The 23052-nt window shown below is 37.0% G+C and overlaps 1 protein-coding gene across 4 annotated transcripts in view; it reads left to right on the top strand.

The window, feature by feature from the left end:
- Positions 1–23052, top strand: part of iqsec3a (IQ motif and Sec7 domain ArfGEF 3a) — a 108483-nt gene that overhangs the window by 19270 nt on the left and 66161 nt on the right. For all 4 annotated transcript variants that reach the window (XM_058417699.1, XM_058417700.1, XM_058417701.1 and 1 more), the window contains exon 2: positions 321–407. In XM_058417699.1, coding sequence (XP_058273682.1) covers positions 321–407 — 87 coding nt within the window. The remainder of the gene's footprint in view (positions 1–320; positions 408–23052) is intronic.

Raw genomic sequence — 23052 nt, forward strand, 5'->3', positions numbered from 1 at the left:
CGTTTTGACATGTTGTTTATTGTTGGCTCTGAAGAAGCTGTCCCCTATTTCACTGAAATGGCAAGGGGAAGGGATTGAGTAACCTCCCCCCCTCTGTCTTTGTCTCTCTCTCACTCTATCTCTCTCTCTCCGTCTCTCTCAGACTTTGCCCATCTGCTGTGTCTGTCCTCATACATTTTTGGAGCCTCCTGGCCACGGTGAAATATTAGCAATTAGTAATATAACACATAGCCTTATGCCCGCCTTCCCAATAGCTGTCATTTTTCTTTTATACACCATAAATTGAGTTCTTACCTCCTCTTTATTACTCTCTTTTGCAGAAACCAGACGGTGCTGCACCAGTTCTGCTGTCCTGCACCAGACGCTCCGGACGCTCCGGAAGCCGACTCTCAGGCCTGCGTACCCAGGTAAGAGCTGGTACCCACCTCCTCACCAATGCTCACTGGTCTTTTCTGGTATATGGTGGTACCAGGCAACACAACTGCCCTAGTTCTGTCTGTCTTGAAGTGGTTGTTAGCCTTTTTCTTGTCTGTTAACATGATTCCTCACTCTGCCTGCCTGCTGCCTATGTCCAATACAACATTCATTTGGGACCAAGTCCAAATGTAGGTTTTCCAGAAAATGTGAAATCTCTGGAAGCAATTAAATTAAAAATAGATTTTTTTTGCAGTCCAAAAGACAAATTGCAATTAAATCCCTTGGCTGAAGAAATTTCCCATTCTCCAAGCACATTGATGTACAACTGCCTTTAGACAAAGGACATGATGGTCCAAGAGATTTGCTGTAGATCTTATCTCTTGGCTATAATCCAGACTGCATCATGCTGACATGGATTAGGTTTTGTTAAAAGAAGGACAGAACTATTTAATCCTTGATGATAAACAAAACTAATAATTACAAATTATAAACACTTATTTAACACAGGATAATTGAGAATAAAGAGTGATCTTGTCTAATTTCCGGTGCTTTTGGAATCTTTAAGCATCTTCATGGCTCACCAAAAAATTTTTAAAAAGTGCAATTGAAATGTACACATTATAGCTAGTGTATACACACATCTTTTTTTTTTTTTTTTTGAGAACTAATTAGTGCTTCATTTTCGCATGTCCTACAGATGTAGGTTTACAGATTGTACAAAGAGGCAAAAAACATCAATAGTAATTAAGCAAAGCACTTTCGATGTTTGTTGTGGATCCTAGATGTTTACAGAGTCTGTGGTTTATCTAAATAATGAATCTAAGAGGGGGAAAAAGAGAGTGCAAGCTAAAACACGCAACAAAGCCAAAGCTTTATTGATGGACTTGCGCCCCCTGAGGAACTGGTCACAATAAGCGGTTGTTTGAACACAGTGGTCGGCAGAGACGCAGCCTCTAAATCACGCTCTAAATGCTGCAGAGGCTCGCCGTTATCGAATTACTCGCAGCGAGAAAGCCACAGAGGAGTGTAGAGAGAGAGAGAGAGAGATGTAATACCAAAATTCCAATACTGTTGTCTTGGTGTTGTGTACCGCAGTGGAAATTAATCACTGCTGGTAAAAGTGGGGTGGGGTTGGATTGGCATAATCCTGCAGGGGTTTAGGTGACACTAAAGAATATAGACAGTTGTCAGTGTAGGATTATCAAACTGATATGATCACTTACACACTTGAGGGTTAGTGTTATATAGTCTATGTACTATGTCCATCGAGTACCATACAATGAGCCTGTGGACTTGGTATGCTGTATTAGTGTTATGCAAGTTGATGGAATAGCTTTGTTAGTACACTGTCCTTCCTAAACATTACCCCTACTGAGGTGGTCAGTTCCTCATATAGCATGCTACTCTACCAGGCAATTTTAGGTAACCGCATATGAGTTACAGTAAGGTTCAATAAAACAAAAAGACTGGTCTAAAAAATTCACAACAATCGGAGAAAAATAATACTAATCTGTACCGTTCATCATCACTGGGGCAAGGGCATGTTTTTCAACTTTTAGTGTGTATCTATTACATGTCTTGTAAATGCAAAATCATTTAAGCTTGAATTCTGAGAATAGCAGAGAAACAAGACATCAGTCATAGTCACACTCCCCATCTGTAAGTTCATGTATGCGGAAGAGGGCTGATCGTACTACTCTATCTTCTATAAGTGTGTTATGCTAGACTGTGATGCAGCATTCACAGCACTTTGAAAAGATGCACGTCTTGTAAAAAAAAAAAAGACACCCACACATGCACTTGATTGGAGTTGGCTGGTGACCAAATGATATAATGTAAAGAAGTGAAGCTTAAAGACCTTTAATTAGATTTAAATGTATACTACATGCTCGTTTCCATTTAAAAGATACACATTAAAGGTACAAATGTGACCACAGTGAACAAGAGAGGTACAGTTTAATGTGTGTGTTTTGGTTTTTATTTATTTTTTTGATGTTCAGTATTACACAATGAATTTGAGAGTGTGCTGATTTTCAGACAAGGGCATGACTTGGTCTATTCCTAGTTGAGAACATGTTTTTTTTTTTCTTTTTTAATTCAGACACTCCCCATGCAGCTCTGATTCACAAATATTTATGAATGCAGGCGATGGTGTATTGTATGGAATCTAATGCAAGCATACCTAGTGGCTGTCTGGCATCTAAAATCAGAACGAAGAGAACAAACAACAATGTCCTGATTAATGACCTGCCAGAGGAGACATCATTTTATTTATTCATACACAACAGTAGTGTTAATGGTAAAATGAAAGGAATTGTATGGAAAAACAAACCACTTCAAACATAAAGCTTAAGGCAGTCTGTGTCTTGCTCATTATAAAATATTAGTTTTTTTGTTAATTAAAAAAGAGCTCCTGTTTTCTGTTCTTACTTTGATGTTTGTCAGTAAATTGGTGTTCACCTGTTTCTCACTGTATCATATGCTCACTGCTTTCACAAACCTGCCATTTTCATTCTTGTCAACGTTGCCCACAGCAGTCCTGGTAGAGCTGGGTTTCAATGCTGCTTCTGTAGTTTCCATTATGCAGTGCCGCATTAGATACATCAGTCATCGCTGCTTATTAATCTGTTAGACATACACCGTATGCCCTCAATAGTCAATCTATACATGTACAACATCTCAGTGTGGTTCATGGCTAGCTTTAGGGGGTAGATAGTGATTGTTGTGCTACATCATGCATGCTGGTAGATGTGTAGAATAGTGACTCCTTGTGTGTATTTCTGTGTAATGCTCACACGTCCCAAAAACAAGCACTTAACACACTCCGGCAAACAGTTAAACAGCTAACATCGGTTGTATTTTTTTCTTGGGAGGGGAAATAAATGTTGAAAACCAACTTTAATTTAGCTCCCCGCTTTAGGTGCTTTAAGTGTTTGGTGCTTTAGAAGTCTGAAAATAGCACCAAGAGGAAAATGTCACTGAGAAAAGCGCAGTTAGTCACCTAAACAAGGCTTCATTACCATATAAAATAACACCTCTGTTCGTACTCTTTTTGGAGAATAATGAAGGTGACCCATTACTAGCCACATCTGATTGGCTGTTTTGCTCTGCTGTGGATGATCATTTACTCTTTATTAGTGCAAAGGGAAGTCTCAAAACATCTCTGAAATGAGATTCCTCAGTAATGAAAAGAGAAGCATTCTGCCATTTGTATTGCAAAATTTCTTAATAATTTGAGTATAATGCTTTTATAACTTATAGCATGACAATATAACCATCTTGTATAATATTCAGTTTTCTTAATGTTTGAATAAGATCTGTACTTTGGTATCTTGTAGCTCTTACTATCACACTGTGTACCTCCCTGTAGACACTATCCGCTCTTACCTTTGCGGTATATCCAAAATTCAAGCAGAACTGCATAGTACTCACATCAGCATTTCTATAGCTATATGTGTGGACTGTACTCGTAAGATGTTTTGAATAAAGAAATCTGTCCTTCTATAGATGTAGACGGCTTGCACATCTAGTAATTTCTTTGTTAAAGGATTTGTGTTTAGTTGTTCTTCTGAAACAGAACAGTCCCTGATCATCACTTGATCTCTGTCATTCATCAGCTCTCTCATTCACTGAGGGGTTAGAGTTACAGACCGCAAGCTTCAAATTACAGACTCACATCATTGATACACAGCTGGAGTTCCTTGATCCTGAAATACTGTGTTGTCAATAGAAAGTGAGATCATTTGAATTCTTTCTTTGCCTTTTATAGCGGGTTTAAAAGAGTTTTTGTCATATGGAGATTAGATTTTTTTTTAAAAGGTTAATTAATTAATAAATGAAATGGATATGAATTGACTACTTTGTATGGCTGACTGAAATACAAAAAAATATAGCAAATGTTAGGATAAATGTAAAAGAATATAAGAATGCAAATAATGCTTCAGGATACTAAGATATCCTATACAATTGTGACAATTATACTTTGTGACAACAGGAAGGATCATATATAGGTATGATAGTCTGGTGTCCACATGCTTTGGGCCATATAATGTATTATGCAACATTATTTAATATTAAAAAGAACATAAAACAAATTATTATGGAAAAGAAAAAATACTCAGTACTATTGTAATGTTGGTGCTTTGTTTTAAGGTTCCTTTGGTTGACATTATTTAATGCATTAGTATGTGTTAACCATTTACTCAGTCATTAATACACCCGAAGAAACCATATCAAAGCAACTAATACTTGATTTGTGTAATAATAACCTAAATAAATGATCAAAATTCACAAATTAATTAAAAAAAATACACAATGACCAATATGAACAATTCTGAATTGTCACAGATTATTGGTCATTAAAACACAGTTATCAATAGTCAGAAACATGCTAGATTAATCATCTTGTTAAGCATACATCATTCATATTTGAGTTATTTACTTTATTTTATTAACAGTACTTATACTTTAATAATGCTGTTACCAGTGCACTTGTAATCGATTTTCTTGACATAATTAACGGCACTATAAAACCCAGAAAAGTGGTTTCACCCGTGTGGTTTTCCATTTACATACTTAGGAAAGGGTTAAAAGGCAATGAGTGGTAAGTGTGTACTCTGCCAGAGCCTGAGGGAGTGTGTGCAGCCTGTTTCATGCTCCATCAACACCCATAGGGGAATCAGCGAGTTGGAGACTAAAAAAAAAGTGTGGAAAGTCAGCCAGCTGTCAGCATGGCAGGAGTGGGTTCACCAGATGATTTTATTGAACAGTCTGTGTTTAATTTTCCTCTAGGAGGGTCTTTCTGTTCAGAGACAGCAGCATACAGATCGAGATGAGAGCCGTCCCATTTTGTGTAATTCTTTGCTATGATTTTTCAAATAATTTAATAACACTATACCCCCGAGGGCACAATGTTCATGCAAGGTGTAAATGGGGCTATAAACACATCTGGTGGAGGAGGGGAATGACACAGCAGTTGCTTAAACAGATTTCTCAGTAGCATATTTTTATTTTGAAAATTTCAGCTGCCTTACGGGTTCATTTTTAATGAGTCATGGCTAATATCTCATGCTGGGTTGCAAATGACATACATTAAGAGTTGTTCTTTTACCCAAGTGTCAGCTGAGGTTGGACTGTGCTATCAGTCATTGTCACTAACATATATCTAGCACAGGTCAGCTGGTGGAAGACTTTTTATTCTTTTATTGTCTTTCAAAATATAAATACTTTATAAAATAATGACAGAAATGTCAGTAGGGTATGATGGCAGGATTTTATGTAGATTTATAAAATTTGCAGTTTATATAGGGATAGATGTGTATAATATGTAGGATGTATGCCATATTGTCCAGTAAAGAAATCTCAATTCCACCTGCCCTTCCATGTTCCAACATCTACTTATTTTTGTTCAACTGCTCCCAAGCATATGGGCTTCTTCTTTTTTGGTTTACTGGGATCATTTCTGTATCTTTTGTGCCTTATATCTAGTAATTCTACTAGAAATTCTCTCTCTCTCTCTCTCTCTCTCTCCCTGTCTCTCTCTGTCTGTCTCTGTCTTTCTGTGTGGTACAGATGGGCTTGTTGTTCCGGAGGCTACCGTGTCATGTTGATTAGTTTATGGACTTGTTTTTCTTTCTTTTTTTTGGAGTGGAATCTAGTGCACAAAAATCAGTGTGATCCCTGAATGTGAACAATTTTACTTCTGCCTCTTATTTGTGATAAAGCTGGAACCAATCCCAGAATCACTCTTTACTTTTCTCTCCTCTTACTTTTTTCTGAATGGATTTCTGTTATTTTGTTGTTGTTGTTGTTGTTATTGTTTTCTTGATTTCTTGAACAAAACATTATCATCATCACAGGATTTAAACAGGATTTAATAAATCATACAATACTTTACAGTGGTGGGATGCTGTAGTTGTAGTCCAAGTTGTTCTAATAATCCCTGTGCTGCATTATTACTGATGTTGGATTCAAGTGCATTGAAGGAATTAATAGCGAATATAAATAAATGCTTGTGTATAAACAAATCTGTATACATATATACCTCAAAAAACTAATTTTATTAATGTCAATTCTGCCAAATGCTACTATAAGGCCAATGGATACCTGATATGAATTTGCATATTTCTGCTTTATTTTTAAACTCCTACATAGTATATATATTTATATACAATTATTCTGTTTTAATTGTACATGAGAGAAATTCATGGTTGGTGACCTAAAGGGTAAAAGTAATTCACATTCACCTAATGTTCCTATAATTTTCTTTCTCTGTTGGTCTTTCTGTCTTTGCCTGACTCTCTCTCTCTCTCTCTCTCTCTCTCTCTCTCTCTCTCATTTTCTGTCTTTCTAAGAATCATGGATCATGGTGTGTCACCAGTCCTAATGTCCAGCAAAGTGACCTTGCAGCTCTGCTGTGCTGTTGTCATAGGAACATGAAGGCAAAATACATATGAAGGATCAGGCATTCGATGTTGGACACCTTGCCACCAAAATACATTCATGTTTCAGGCATGTCACATGATTCATTAAGGCATCTGCTTACTTTTCTGCTCCTCTTCCCTTGCCTACGTCAGTAAAAAACAAGGCATGGTGTCAGCTATTCAGTTGTGGCCTTTTCACAAATGACTTGCTGCTTGGCCAATAGCGCAAGATGTTGCTTATATCATCCAAGAACTGCAGCCAATTAGTCTTGGCCTTTGCACAAGTAAAGTGATTCAAACCAGAAGGACGTGACAGCTGATTTTAACAGCTGAATTTAACACATTTGTTGCATCGAGCCCTTTCGGTTATCCGGCCCAAAGCTTTTAATCATTCTCTCAATGTGTTTTGCATCCCAATGAGTCTTAGTGCATACATTACCAACCACCACATAACAAAACTAAAGAAATATATTGTTTTGGATTTTTCTATTTCTAAATGTTGATAGATGTAAAAAAAAAAAGAATAATTCTCAGTTTTATTCATAAATATGATGGGTTTAATCAGAACAGTGGCAGGGCATTCATTCATGGAGCTGAAAGTTTTCACCCTCTGTCCATCATTCTGACACATGGCTACCTGTTCTCTCTTTCTATATTAATCATGATTTGATTAACTTCTCTTTAAAATTCTTTATGCTTGACATGGATATTATTTTACAACTAGCATTCCATTTTATGTTCTTTTCTTTTCTGTCTTATGGAGATACACTGTAGGATCACGCAGGACGGCATTTGTCAGATGGCGGTCTAATCTCCCGGCTCTGATGACAACTAGTGCTAGCCAGATTGGACAAACTAGAAGCTTCTGCATCATTTTCATCAAGTTGCCAAATCTGCATCTGACATTATGAGCTGATGTGTATTCATAGTGACAGTATTTAGAAGAGCTTTTGGGAGGACTCACTCTCATGGGCAAGCAGAAATATCTGTGAAAATCTTTAATCGTATAGCAGACACAACATATCTGAATGAGCACCCAACTGGCTTCAAATCTTTGTTTCCCTTTTGTTTTCTGTGATACTATATACAATATATTTACATAATACTGCTAATTTGCCCTTGTTAGAAAAAAAAACATTTCTAGGTATTTCCACCAGATTATGATTAAACCTTTAATCAGATAATGGTCTAGTTGTGAATTCCACCTGTGCTTCCAGGGATATGTAATCCAGTGGTATGTGATGTATGGGAATCACATAATGTTTGAATACCAAAAACAAAAATGAATGTGTGGAGATCAAAATCAGAATTCAAACCACTTTAAAATGCCATCTGCATTTTACAACTACAACTATATAGCTCTGGAAAAAAAAGAGACCAATACAAAATAATCACTTTTTTATGTTTTTTTCTTCCAGGTGCATGTATTGGTGAGATGAACAGTTTTGTTTCATTTTTTGTGAACTGCTGACAATATTTCTCCTAAATCCAAAATATAACTATTGTTATTTAGAGTGTATATTTAAAGGAAATGACAACACATCAAAATAACCCAAGATCATGCAGTATTTGCAGAGCTTTAATAACTCAAATAAAATTAAATGGAAATAATTTGTAAACAAATTGTGTTCATGCTTTGGCTAAATAACATTAAGAAATCAGTATTTGCTGGAATAACCCTGATTTGCATGTGTTTTGGCTCCATGCTCTCCACCAGTTTTTCACATTGCTGTTGGGGAACTTTATACCACTCTTTTTGCAAAAACAGCTCAGCTTTGCTTGATGGTTTGTGACCATCCATCTTCCTCTTGATGACATTCCAGAGGTTTTCAATAGGGTTCAAATCTGGAGATTGGGCAGTGGTCTCTTATTGTTTTTTCCAGAGCTGTATAACTTCGTGCCACAGCATTGTGAAATGGCAAAACTAAAGTTCCAAATGAAAAAATGCTCAATGTAACAAGAATTAGTGTCGCAGGCCTGATAGCAATACATAATAATTAAGGGATTATTAAAGTCCTTTGAATCTTGAATCTTGAATAATAACCAGACATTTATTCTGAATTTTATTGTGTGGGATTGAGGGAGGGGTGTTAATATATATATATATATATATATATATATATATATATATATATATATATATATTTTCTATAAAGCTGCTTTGTGACAATGTCCACTGTTAAAACAGTTAAAATGAATGAAATTGGATTGAAGTTGAAGTTAGATAACTCATCATATTGAGTTATATAGATTATCTTGTGGATTACAAAATTACAACTGCTTCTGTAAGGTACTGTATTTGAGTCCCCTGAAACTTTGAGGCTATTTCGCTTTGGTATAGTTTTGAACTTAAATAAATCAAGTGCTCTACAAACCCTATTTTGAAAAACCTACTCGTATTAATCCCTTGCATTCAGCGATCCATTGAAAATAGTAGGTTTCAGTGTCACATCGGCTATCGGTTCATTGAGGTGTTAACACTGCTGATTGGTTTCTTGAGCCTCCTTTCACTAGGCTTTAGCCCGTCCTCAATTATCATTTTAAGGCAGACCGCCAGCTCTTAGTCACCCACTGTGTTTGCACAGAAGCCGTAACAGGTGCCGTGCCATCAGATGCATTCTGTTAACACACACAAACACACATGATCAACTTAAGCTCTCATTCATCTTCTGTTGGCTCCTGATTTCATGTCTAAATTCTACACCATGGTAGTGTTAAAAATATACACAATCCTCAAAAGATAGTTAAACCCTAGAAGGCATATTTATTTACACACTGAAAGTTAGAGAAAGTGATTAAATTAAGAAAGAGGTGAAGCGGTGAAGGAGTAGAATAAAGCTTGGCTTGTGGTGCTCTAGATTGCTATGAGGTTTACAGGGAGTGGATACACTGTTGGCTCAGCACCTTTCTGCAGGCCAGGAGATATTCATGCCAGGTCGGTATACCACAGTTAGTGCTTCCACCTCTCATGTGTACTGGTTGTGGTCAAGACAGCTTTTTGTGGTACTGAATGAGTTGCTGGTCAGTACACTGGACTCTAGGGTTGTTGGTACTCATAAGAGGCAATCAGGCTGCATCAAGCATTTGTCATGTTATATACCTCTGAGTACTTCAGGGTGCATAATTTCACTAGTGATTGTATTTTATATGCACTATTTATATTACATTGAAATAAATTATGATGAAATTATAATAGGAATGAGAGAATTGCCAAAACTTTATGTTTAATTTTGGCATTAGGCAGCACACAGACAAGGCTTCAAAATGGCTCTTCTGAAAATCTGACTATTTCATTCTTTAATCAGTAAAAATCAGTCTTTTTCCCCTCACAGCTTCCCTCAATTAATGCCCTAAATTTGAGTTCTTTTCTAAATTGAAAGCTAAATAATTTAAAAATGCTCTGGAGTGACTGTCAATTAATTTCAGTGGGGTGTCATTTTGCATTGTAGTCTCAGAAGATACATTTTTTTAGAAAAAATTCTGTAGTCAAAGGTTCCAAATATCACCAAACTTTTAAAGAGTATGAAAGCATGAAGTGTCAGTCTACATCACGTCTTTCTTGCACTGCCCTCGACTACGGCATCTTCTTGCCCCATCTCTTGGCTCGTGTGGCAATTTTTAAATGAATTCTCTTGTATATCTTATTTGCATAATGTATGGAGAAAGATAAGGGGATAAAATCTCACCTTTGTGAAATTTCACCTCTGGTTCTGGCATAACCTCTTCTGATTAACTAAAGAAAATGTCATTTTATTTTGTTAAATATTTTAGATTATTCAGAAGTTTTAATAATTTTTAATTAAGATAAATGATTAAAACTGTAAATCCCAGCTCATAATGTAATTATACAGCTCTATGACATTTTAAAATGTGAAATGTTTTATGCAGGGCATAAAAACAGAGCTGTATTATAACAGGGCTCCGTTTGACAGAAACCTTCCTTTGATTTTGCTTGACTTTCTAGATGTTGCACAATTGTAGGGTAGCACACACGCACAAACACACACACACAAACACACACATGTTTATGTCTATAAAAAATGTGAACTGCAACAAGCGCTACTAGAGGCCCATTGGTGCAGGACTGCCTCATGCTCAGTCACTGAACATTGTCAGTAGCGAAGGAATAGCAATCAGGGTGGTTGATGGTGGCATTGCCAAGATACTTGGGTAGTGTAAAAAATATTCTGGAGCTTCCAAACTCTTGTTTTATAGCAAATAATTAGAATGAAATAAAAAATACAGTGCATACAGTAAGTATTATGTATAGAACCATTTCTACTGTATAGGATACAATACAGTATAATTTGTGACATTGTTTACTAATGCAATCACAAAAAATATCACAAAAGCTGAGAAAAAGAAGAAAATGTAATTTTCCCTTTTGAAGTGCCTAATTTTCTGGTCTTGTTTCAACAAGGGTTCATACAATAATGGCTTGGGAAACCAAAAATCTCAGTGGCAAGCACTCAAAAAGCATGCAACATGTTTGATCTTAATTTGCCTTATTTAAATATTTATTACTAAACCAAATCTACAAAACGAACTCTCTATACCCTTTTCCAGTCTTCTTGGCTCTAAACTACTCCTGGTCAATATTCTCCTGGTCAACAGCACCATATTTCTCATTAATAACCATCCCACACAGCTAAATAGAGCAGGGGCCTGGAAACCCTAATATTTTCTTCTATAGTTCTTAAATTGGGTCCCTTGGTGATGATGCAAAGGGAAGATAATAAAGAGCAGGGCGATGCCATCTCTGATTAGACTCCCTGAGTTTTTATTACCAGCACTCGGGCATGGAGTAGAGCTGAAGAGATGGCCATTCTTGCTGCATTTGCGCTGTGCACTCCTTCCCTTTCTGTCCCTCATTTCTCATCTCTCTAATGGCCTGCCATGAGATTACTCATGGTGGATGCGGGAAGCAAGAAGAGACCTAGTCAATAAGTTCTTTCATGGCTGTCTCCTGGGGCTGATGTGCAGAGGTAGATAGACTGAGAGCTGTTTCTTCTCTCAGTACTAAAGTGACCCACATGTACCTTACTCTATTAGGCTTGCTGGATGTAATTGACTATATTTTTTAATGAGGTTGTTATGCTCTTCATTTCAAATGGATTAAAAATGGATAAAAGAAAAGTTCAAATGGGCAATTAAAGATAATCAAGATCCAGGATGAGTGACTTCCTCATTTTTGAGATGATCATGTCTCAGTGGAGATCATGTACAGTAGGTGGCACAGTTTTTGGGACTGTGGTCAGTATTAACAGAAATGTATATATGTAATGGTGTCATTTGATGCAAAATTTGATTTTGAACAAATCTGGTGCCCCAGGCCACCATACAAGATTCCCAATGACATTGGAGGATTGCATTGATTTCTTGATTGCAGCAAAGTTTTCCTTCCATAAATAGGGACTATTGTTCGCCCAATAATCATGTATATAGCTAACTGATACAGAAAATCAAACATCTAACATCTAACATCAGCTAGACAGCTATACTTATTTGCCAATGAACATCTATGGCTAGCTGGCTTGTTAAAACAGTGATGGAACTTAGATGTACATGTTTTAGTGAAATATACCTTAGCCTACTCTACTCTGATGCTAAACTATCAACCTACTCCTGCCATCTTATCCAGCTGCTGAATGTTTGCATCTCTACTCGTATTCATACGCTAAAGTTTAAATAGATGCTTACATATCTTCCTATTTACGAAGTGATCACAGAAAGAGGGTGGCTCCCTGGGATTTACATGTAATAATTTTTCTTTAATTATATCTGTTAAGAACACATAAAAGGAGCACCTCCCCATACAATACAATCCCTATACGATCCTTTGAAGGGAAGAATTTAAAATTACTTTAAATCTCCTTTGGTTTGTTTCATATTAATTATAATCTAATTATTCTGCATTGGATACTGTGCTAGAGGAAAGCATCCAGGGAGTAAACTAAATATCAGCTGGAAGCGCTGATTGTGGCTTTAGCTTGGCTGGACCTGACACATTATTGCAGCCATCAATTAGTAGTGTAATATTTACTAGAGACCTACATTTATCAGATCTTGTCCTTAGATAATTCAGTTCAGATAAGGCAGGATGTTTGAGAAAACTGGCAAACATGGTTAACATGGGCAAATATCCTAGACCTTAAAAATCCTGCAGGTAGGGTCAAAAGATATTTAACCCTGGCAAATCCATTACATCTAGGATGTAAAGGAATAGATGGGCAAATTCCAAATATAGAAACCTGGTTATCTGTTATCAGAAGAAACTAGGATGAATAGATTCTGTTAGAATTGGCAAGAATTGAGCATACACTATAGTAGAGTGTTATATATTGAAATTGAAAAGAGATATTATCAGTAAGTGTTAATTATTAATGTTGACTCGAGTGTTTACTCAGTGCCTTTGTTTTTACCCAATGTTATTTGACAAAGACACTTTACACTTTTATTATAATATTTCAAAGATTGTAGTATTTTTATTTTGATTGACATAAATGGGTAAATAATAAACGTAATTGCAATAGGGATATTTTAAACTGGAATGGTGTAGTCATTTCACACACACACACACACACCTAGGGGCAATTTAGCTCACTTAATTCACCTAATGGCATATTTCATGAACGTTAGGTATGTCAAGTATTTTAATTTATTTTTTTAAAAAATTACACACAAACATGGTTTTGAGAGGATGATGATGATGATGATTTAAACATTTGGGTTAATTTAAAATCATTATGTTTTATACATTTAGCCTGGTATAATTTTGGGATTTCTATGAAAGGTTGTCACTAACTCTAGAGTTGACTGTATATGGTTTTTTGGGGAGAACCTCTACACAAGGTCAAAACACAAAGCTTTTAAATGAATTTAAATAGGAAACTGGTCATTTAAGCAAAGACACCTTCATTAATTGCTTTAAGAAGGTATAGAAAGGTTTACAAAGCACTGAAAAGAATAAAGGCTACACCTCTACTACACAAATAAATACTTGCACTGGATTAAGTCTCACTTGTAGATTGCTTTAGCTGAAAGGAAAAAAGAATGAAAAGATTATGTGTGATAGTATAAGCTGGCTAGACAGGTGTTCCTGCTTTTTGCTTTCTCACGCTGCCCATCAACCTCTTGATGAATGACAAGATGTGCCCTACACAGTGCAAGCTGTGAGAGTGGAGAGGACAGAGGTCCTTGAAGTAAACAAGTCGAATAAGCTGGCTTATGTTTGTTCCAGGCGTCATGGTGGAGAGAATAGAAAAGAAGTGTAAGTGTGAGAGAAGGAGCTGAAGAAGACATCACAACTTATGCGTTTTCGACTGCCTCGAGTCGTGTCTCTCACATTACAAAGCACATCGGAGATCACAAGCTTCGGGAGGCACAGGCGCAGTAATATTATGAAGTATCTCCGATACCTCAGCACTTTTGTGAAAGCAGGCAGTTTATTTATAACTTAAATGTTCAAGTGAAATATTGTGATGGCACATGATTTCACATTTCTGGCAGTGTTTTATACACATTATGCTTTTGTGTGTGTGTGTGTGTGTCAGATACCATCTGTGTTTTACTGCATGAAATGCCTGCTTTATCTCACTAATCTACATTTTTTACATGCTTTATCTCACTTATTTTTTTTTTTATTGCTCATAGTATCTCTTACATTTTTCTACTGTTCTGTTTCTGTCGTTTGCTTTCAGCTCCATCATGCTTTCTCTCTCTGCAGCTCTGTCAATAGCTCACTATCTCTCCCCAAACTGTCTGTTCAGGGTGTTTGTGAATGTTTGTGTTTGTGCATGCGATTTGTGTTTCTCATAGTGACATAGAGGTTGAGCTGACTGGATTCTGGTTTATTTACATCTTACTTGCCAGTTAGCACACACGCACACACACACACACACACACACACACACTTTCAGTGTCTTAGTGTCACTTTTTACTTCTTTATCCAATAGATTGATAGATACACTACACTTCCATACTCTTAACAATGCTGTCAAATGAAAATCCTGTACTTTGTTGTCCTCTGCACAACCATCTCATTGTGTATATTTGTGTGTGTGTGTGTGTGTACGTGTGTATGATAGGTATATTTTTTAATACCTTTGCAGAATATTAGGATAGGAATGACTATATATATTTATATATAACGCTTGTGTAAACGCTTGTGAAATGTGTGGAAACGTGTGTGTGTGTGTGTGTGCAAGTAAGAAGGTGTAAAAAAATAGGCCTCCAATGTTGTGTTTATTGAGACTTAAATGAACACAGCAGAATGCAGGACTGTAAACAGTGTGCTGGCTCGGATAATGATATGGTGCTTTCCGCAGGCTATAGAATCCATGTAAAAAATTCAGCATAATAGCACTTCATTTCAGGCTACATCAATTGGATACACCATTTGCTATAGACATCCTTGCCTCAGCTTGGGCACTGTTTTCACACCTTATAATAACATACAATAATATTTTATTGTACAACAGCCTTTTACACTGCATGCATTTTTTTAAAGAATCATTTTGCTCCGTATAGTACATTTGTAGATGTAGTGCTTATGGCCGAGGTTACATGCAGTATGTTTGCTGATTTCGATGGGTTTTTAAGCTTTTGGTACTGACTTTGCTTTAGCCATTTACTCAGAATGTCACACATACATCTTTAAAGACTGGCCATTTCATCCCTCCCTCGTCTGCCCCAGTTGCTTGCTTCACCTCTGACCAAAGAGCAGAAGAGATTTTTTTTTTTTTAAACATGTTATACATATTTCAGAACTTTTCTTACCTTTCTCAGAATGTACATAGGAAATGGTTTGAGTTCATGAGGTCAGTCTTTGTTTATTATTTTTTTATTTTTATTGTTTCAGGATTTTCCTTTTAGAACAATCATGGTACAGAATTCGCCGGTTTCCATGCTCTCATGTGGCAGCATTTCTACGAGGCTTTACAAATGCATTCGAATAAGAATTACTCTCCATCGTAGCAGTGTGACTGCTTCACACCTGTTCTGGCACAAATTGGTTCCACCGGGTGCCAAAACGTAACAAGTCATGCCAAAAAGCAAATACATACCTGTTTAACTAATGCTGGCCAAGTTAAATTACATCCCCGCATGCAGTGTTCAAATCTTTATCCTCCGTCAGGTTTTGTTACCTTGGTCTCAAAAGGTGTGTTGACTGCTTTGCTGTGACACACTTCGAATAAACTGATGGCAAATCACACATCAACAGTTTCATGAGGAAAGACTGGCAACTGTAGACTACTCACATTCATGTGAAATAGACTTTCGCTGGATAGAAGTTCATGGGCTTTTTTGTAGCAAAACAAAAAAAATAAGCAAAAACTGTGCTAAAAAACTTTATTGCTGGGACAGTATGGGACACATCTTGCATGAGCAAATTGTGGCCGACTCTGAAAACATGGAATAAACAAACAAAAAAACAAGATGCAGGCTGCCTTCAGCATTGTTTTACATTGTAGAAAGAAATAAACATCAGGAAAGACCATGGAATTAGAAGATGTGTCCAGACTTTTGACTGGTAGTGTATTTTTGGTTCATGACAGTGACATACCTCAGTACAGTACAAGGAATGGAGAAAAAAGTCCTTTAACTGGTTAAACTGGTTAAACAGAAACTATTGAATTAATCTTGGGTTAAAAAGTATTTCAAGGACAAAGTACATACTTTTTCCTAAGTGATATTATATCAAATCCATTACAGCAGACCATTTAATGCACAACCCCAATGATCTCATTAGAAACACAGAGCATGCTTTTAGCCCTAACATTGTTCAGCATTTTATCCACTACTCAATTACATGTCAAACCTAACAATACCAATAGACATTTACTCGCTGCTACATTGTTCAAACAGTAATCTAAGAGAGCTCTGGGGCGTTTTCCCTTAGTTTTGACTTCAGCAAGTGAAATGTGAGCTCATTTGGATTCAGTTCTGGTGACTGACTTGACTATTACAGAAAATTCCACTTCTTTGTCTTACAAATTCTTGGGTTGCTTTCAAAGTGTTTTCAAAGTATGCAGTGGGTCATTGTTTATCTGTAGCATTGAGTGCTATCTGATTAGCCCTGTACACTTCTGAATTAATCCTACTGCTTTTGTCAGCTGTAACATCATCAATAAAAACAAGAGAACCAGTTCTAGTCTTGTTTCAAACCAGAAACTAGTCTTGTTTCAAACTAATGCTCAAAGTCTGTGCTTATATTCCTTATTATTTAATTTCAAATCCAAAATACTGCAGTAGAAAGCTAAAAAAACTTATAAAAATTGTGGATCGTCAGTCATATTACAAGCTTTAGGATTCAAGTGGCACCTTGTGTGCATGCAGTCATTCTAATTTGGGATTAATGTAGCAAATAAAGTTGTGAATGGGGATCTGAAGAAACATCAGCCCCATGTGCCATGTCATGATCGAAGACTCTCTTGGGTCACTTGTTTGCATTTGTCACTTGCCGCTGAAATGACAGCTCAGGGTTGTGAACGTACACAAAGTGAAGCTCGTCTGACGCTTTGTCAACTGCTAGTGTGAACAAACCCTGAAAGCTTGTGGTCACAGTATACAGTTCTATCCATAGCAAACAGAATATCTGAGGCTGAAACCAGTGTTAAAATAGCAGCCTTATTTATACAGAATTGAAGTTTTTTTAATTACATTTTTGAGGATATGGAACAAATACTGCAGTCTCTAGGAAGACGTGAGCTAATGTGCTAGAAAGCGCATCACTCACTGTGGCCTGTAAACAAATCCTGGTCTGTTTGATGTCGAGGAATATTTTCTGATGAAAGACCGCATGTCTGGGCACGCATTTTGAGAGATTATATAAATTGCTATCAAAGTAAAAAAAAGAATGGCACGTATTCCTGTTGGGAGACCTCTGGTGCTTACAAATGCACATTCTAATGCCTGATTATCAGCAAAGCTGAAACAGCTCCAGAGGAATTGAGTGTCGAGTGCCAGTTTGTTAAATGCAGCAGAGTGAATTGTCTTTGTGTCTTTTTTTTTCCCCGCACATGTTTGTGTGGTGTTTAGTGTAATGACAGTAGTTTCAGAATTATAATTTTTTTCTTGTAGTTGCCTGTTTGTATTTTTATGTGTGTATGTAACATGTGTTTGTGAACATGTAATGATTATGTGCTGCTGGGAAATGTCACCGGTCTTTGAATAACCATGTCCTGATGATGACATGGGCCTATTTATTTCTTTTGTCCTTTATCTTTTTTATATTCCTTTGGTTCTAGCAGTGTGTCATAGTCTTCCATTAGCATAGTGCTGATGCCTACGCTCCTGGCGACCTCATTGTCAGTGCAATCGCTGCATACGCACATCCCATTCCAGTGGCCTGAACAAGGGCTCAACCCTCTTGTCTCTGTGCTCCATGTCAGCTCTGACCTTCCTGCATCATGCACAGCCTGAATCCCTCATGCACAAAGGGGGGAGAGAGAGAGAGAGAGAGAGAGAGAGAGAGAGAGAAAGAAAGGTTCAGCCAGGAATCGATCTGAGCTGTTATTGAGTGCTGAGCTCAAGAGACAGACACGTTGAAGAGCTTAAGAACTTCTTAAAATGGTTCGAAAATGATTCGGCTATGCACGTAGATTCTGTAAATCTGCCCACTTTAATCTGTTTGTTGTTAGAATTACATAATATTAAACACAATATTATTACAACATTATAATATTATTACAACATTAGGTGCAGTATTATGTGATTTATACACTCAGCAAGTCCTAGTGTGGGCTCAGAAAAACTGCTGACACTGTGGCAGAAATCTGTTAAACAAACAATTTTATAAAAAAATTATGTCTTTTTTATTTGCCAGTAATGTACTTTGACATCTCTGCTTTAAGAAACCCTAAATTCTATCTACACTACTTTCTAACCTTGCCTTGGTTAATGACTGCAATGCTCATGATTCATCATGAGGCATCTTCCTAAAACCTAAAACATGTCTAAAAGAAAGCTGGCTAAGTGTGATTTCCTCACGCACGATTTGATCAAGCTGTTCCATAGCTACGTGCTGTAGTGAAAAAGCTAGGCTTAACCGATTCAGTTTGCAATCAGATACCGGCTGTTAAAATGTCTGCAGTGCACCTGTATCATCAAAACAGAGAACTGCACTTACACACTCTGTATAGATGACTGCAGATAAAATGCATGACCTAATAAAAATACAGCAGTAAAAGAGAAAAGAAATTTTATTCAGCAGAACAGAGCTGACAGAATCAATCAGCATTTTTTCCCTCACTGATATAAGAATAATAGACATCAGTAAAGTGATGAGACGATGATAAGGCTGGTGTTCAAATGCTGAGTGAGACTCATGCTGATGTGGAGGATGCTGATAATCAAAACGGTTAATACCTACCCATTTTTAGTGTCAGATATTTCATTAATGTTAATGTAATTAATACGCTAATAAATCTGTAGGCAGGTCAGGGAGTTAGTGGACTTAATGAAATGAAACTCTTCAAATGTGATTTCATTGTGGGGGAAAAGCATATTTCAAATTATTTAACAGAAACATATTTCAGTTCAGAAAAGTAGTTTAGAACTCGAAATGGTCAGAATTGTATTATGTGAATGACTCTCCCATGCCACCACATATCAGTAGGATCTGGGACATGAATCCACAGAAGACACTTTCTCACTCAGAGCTACAGTAGGTCATAACAGGGTTATCAGTTTTTAAGTCATGCCACTGAAGCGTTTCTGTGTTTGAGATTAAGTGGTTAGTGTAAAGATATGATAGTGTCAGCTCTTTTCTGCCATTACTGCAATACTAGAATCGGGGCATGTCCAAGTGTTATACTGCACCAAAACATCAATGATTCTCTTTCTATTCATCACTCTGTTTCACTTTTATGCTTTTTCTATTTTTTGCCCTTTTTCATTCTCTATGCCTTTCAACACATATACAAGACAAAAGACTCCACTGCTGCTGTGCTGCTTGTCTTTGCCCCTGTCCTCTAAAGCACATGGTATATACTGTACATATATTTCAGAAGGTACAGCATCATCTGATTGCAAGGTTGACCACATCGCACAAGGGTAACGGTGCTTCCTTATATGATTTCCACTCTGAGTTCTGGATTTGACCTTACTTTCCACATGGCAAGGTGATTAATGTGTTTCACAGAAAAATAGGGAGCACTGTATATGGATTGTTTTCAGAGGTAAAGAATGTGGTACCACAGAAGTGAGAGTAAAGGTGAGGAAGGTAGGACAACAAACTTTTTGGGTAGGGTGTGCTGCATGTACTATGCTGCAATATAGACAGTCACACACTCCTTAACAACAAAACACTGAAAGAAACCTGTGCTCAGGATCAAACCCTAGAGGTGTGAAACACAACCTTTATTAATACATAATGTATATATTAGTTACATTTAGTTGAAAAAGGTAGAAGCATGTAGAAATGTGAGGTAGTTATTGTGTGTGTGTGTGTGTGTTTTAAGACCTTGGAATAAGAACAAATTCTATTTTAGGTAAATGATTTATATAAATAACTTCCATAACCTACGTTCCATATTACATACACTGTATGGCCAAAGGTTTGTGGACACCTGACCATCACACCCACATGCTTTTTGAACGTCCTATTCCAAATTAGATTAGATTTAGATTTGCAGTTATATGCTTTACTCATAAGATTTTGGAACATGAAGACCAAAAGAAGGTCTGTACTGCAGTCAGAGTTCAAGTTTATCCCGAAGGTGTTCAGTGGGGTTGAGATGCATTGTCATGCTGGAACTGTTTGAGTCTCTTAGTTCCAGTGAAGGGAAATTGTATTTCTACGGCATACAAAATACATTTTCTACAATTGTCTGATTCCAACAATGCAGCACCAATTTGAAGAACCACTTGTTTTTGGCCATATTTATATTCATTAGATCAGCTGTAACTGAAAACCATTCACAGGCTAGTTTACTCAGAGTCATAGTAAACCTTTAACATATCTGAAAGAAAAAATAAATACACACTAAAGAGAGAGACCGTTTTTTGCATTACACCAGAGAATATGGTTTAACCTTCTATAGCAGAGCAGCTATAATGGCATAAGAAGCGCTTTATGTATCACACTACTCAGAATGCCTGTTGGACATGGGGGCTTTGCGTTAGCACTGAAGCAGCACGTGTTTAGGCTCTTTTGTTCATCAGTGGGGCTAAAATAGAGATGCTGTGTATCAAATTCATTAATAATAGTCATTTTGTTGGTGGTGATAGATACCGAAGGTTTCACACTTGCTATGGGTGGACTGTGAATTGGTGAGGAAATGAAAGCGGCAGGAGAAGGGGGTTTTTGATTCCGAGTTATTGCGGATATCAGAATGCCTTTTCAACTCTCAAATTATAGCCTTATTCTTATTCCTATTTTGAAATGTTAATCCAAGAACCTGCCTATATTATAAAAGGTCATAAGATGCTTGGAATTGTGAGTTGGTATTGCTTTAATCGTTTTTGCATGCAAGTCCTGCGGCTCTGTGTTGCATTGCAGTGGTACAGTATGTGCAGCATATGTCTATCAGCATTCTACTGTGCAGCACCACACTCAGGCCACTAATCTGCTGCAGAGGAAACAGAAAACACTGCAGCCTCTTGCAGACCTGCAGTCATACACGCAGACTCTACTATGTGCAGGCTATGTTTAATAGGATCATGTCTGAAGGATTGAATACCACAGAGGAGGAGTGTGAGGGTTTGGTTTTGACCCACAACCCACTTCTATTTCCTTTGAATACATGACCAGATGGCACTTAAGAAGGTTCTAATAAATATAACAAAGCACAGAAGCTAGCACACTATGATCAGGATCAGTGTACTTGAGCCAAACTAGTACATCAAATGTCAAAAATATACACACAAACACCATTTTGTCTTGGTATGTGTGCATCCATATGTATCATGTATGTGTGCTGTGTTTGTATTTTATTATTATTACTATTATTTTTACATTATTTTCTCCCAGGTTGCCATTTTCTCATTAGCCAATTCCTGCCCGCCTCTGTCAGCTACAAACCAGGCAGGGTGAAGGCTAGCATGTGCTTCCTCAAACACACATTCAATCATCTTTTCTGCTCATGTGACATCACAGAGCAGAAGCTCGGAGAAAAGCTCAAACTCTTAAAATCTCTTCCACATAGATGAGCTCACTGACACCCACAATTGCCTGGTGTTGCTCTGATTGACAGGTGAGAGAGGAACGCTGTCCCCCCTACCTAGGGGAGCCAGGTGATCTCTCAACGAAAGAGCAAACACTCTTCTGTTGCCCTGCTGTGTGTGTTTTGAGAACATATCCTTCTTTTGACCTTTCTGTATTTTGATGAATTTGTGACCTGCATTCCCATCTCATCAAAAACATAAATGAAGGAACAACATTTTCAGAGCTTGACTAGACTGTTTGAACTTAAAGATGGTTGCAGCAAGGGTTCTGAAAGAACGGAGATGGGGGAAAAAAAGACACACCTTAGACAATAGGAGCTCTTTGAGTTTGTCATCCTCTATTTTTATTCTGTAAACCATAAGTATACTGCTAAGGAAGACAATCTTTCAGCATTTCATTTTGTACAGAGCTTCCGTCTTCCTGACACAGAATCTTGTGGAAATCTACTTTTTATAACTAGCTTATGTGCAAGTTTTCAGTTTAGTATAGCCCATTAGGCTAAGCAAATTATTAACAACATGGCAGAAAGCTGTCCAACCAGACAGCTATTAAAAAAACAAACAAGCAAGTGCAAGATAGTTATAGAGCCATAAATAACACACGTAAAAAACCCACCTTTGGAGTGAATGTGAAAACTCAGGTAGTGGAGCAATACAGTACAGCCTACAGTATTTCAGAGCTTTTTTCAGAGCTATTTTAGTATAAAATATTATGCTTTTAGTTCATCGTGCAAAAAAATATGTTGTGCTACTTAAAAGGCTTATTTCCTATTATTGTGGACGGTATTGTTTATTGCTGGAAATTTGCACTGATTACAAATTAACATGATTCTCACGGCAATTCCTGAGAGTCTTTGCCTTAGTCTAGTCCGAAACTTCTTTTAATAGTCTCCTACTTCTATGTTATATAGTATTACAGATGATAAAAACTTTTTAAAAACGTAGACACAAATAAAAAGTTCCTGCCTGTGCCAAGTTTGGAGATAAGAATTATGTGCAAATAATTTGAAAAATCTGTATTGTTAAAGGTCACCCAGAAATTCAA

Source organism: Hemibagrus wyckioides, linkage group LG19 (assembly GCF_019097595.1).
Source record: "Hemibagrus wyckioides isolate EC202008001 linkage group LG19, SWU_Hwy_1.0, whole genome shotgun sequence".
In the NCBI taxonomy this organism is placed as follows: Eukaryota; Metazoa; Chordata; class Actinopteri; order Siluriformes; family Bagridae; genus Hemibagrus; species Hemibagrus wyckioides.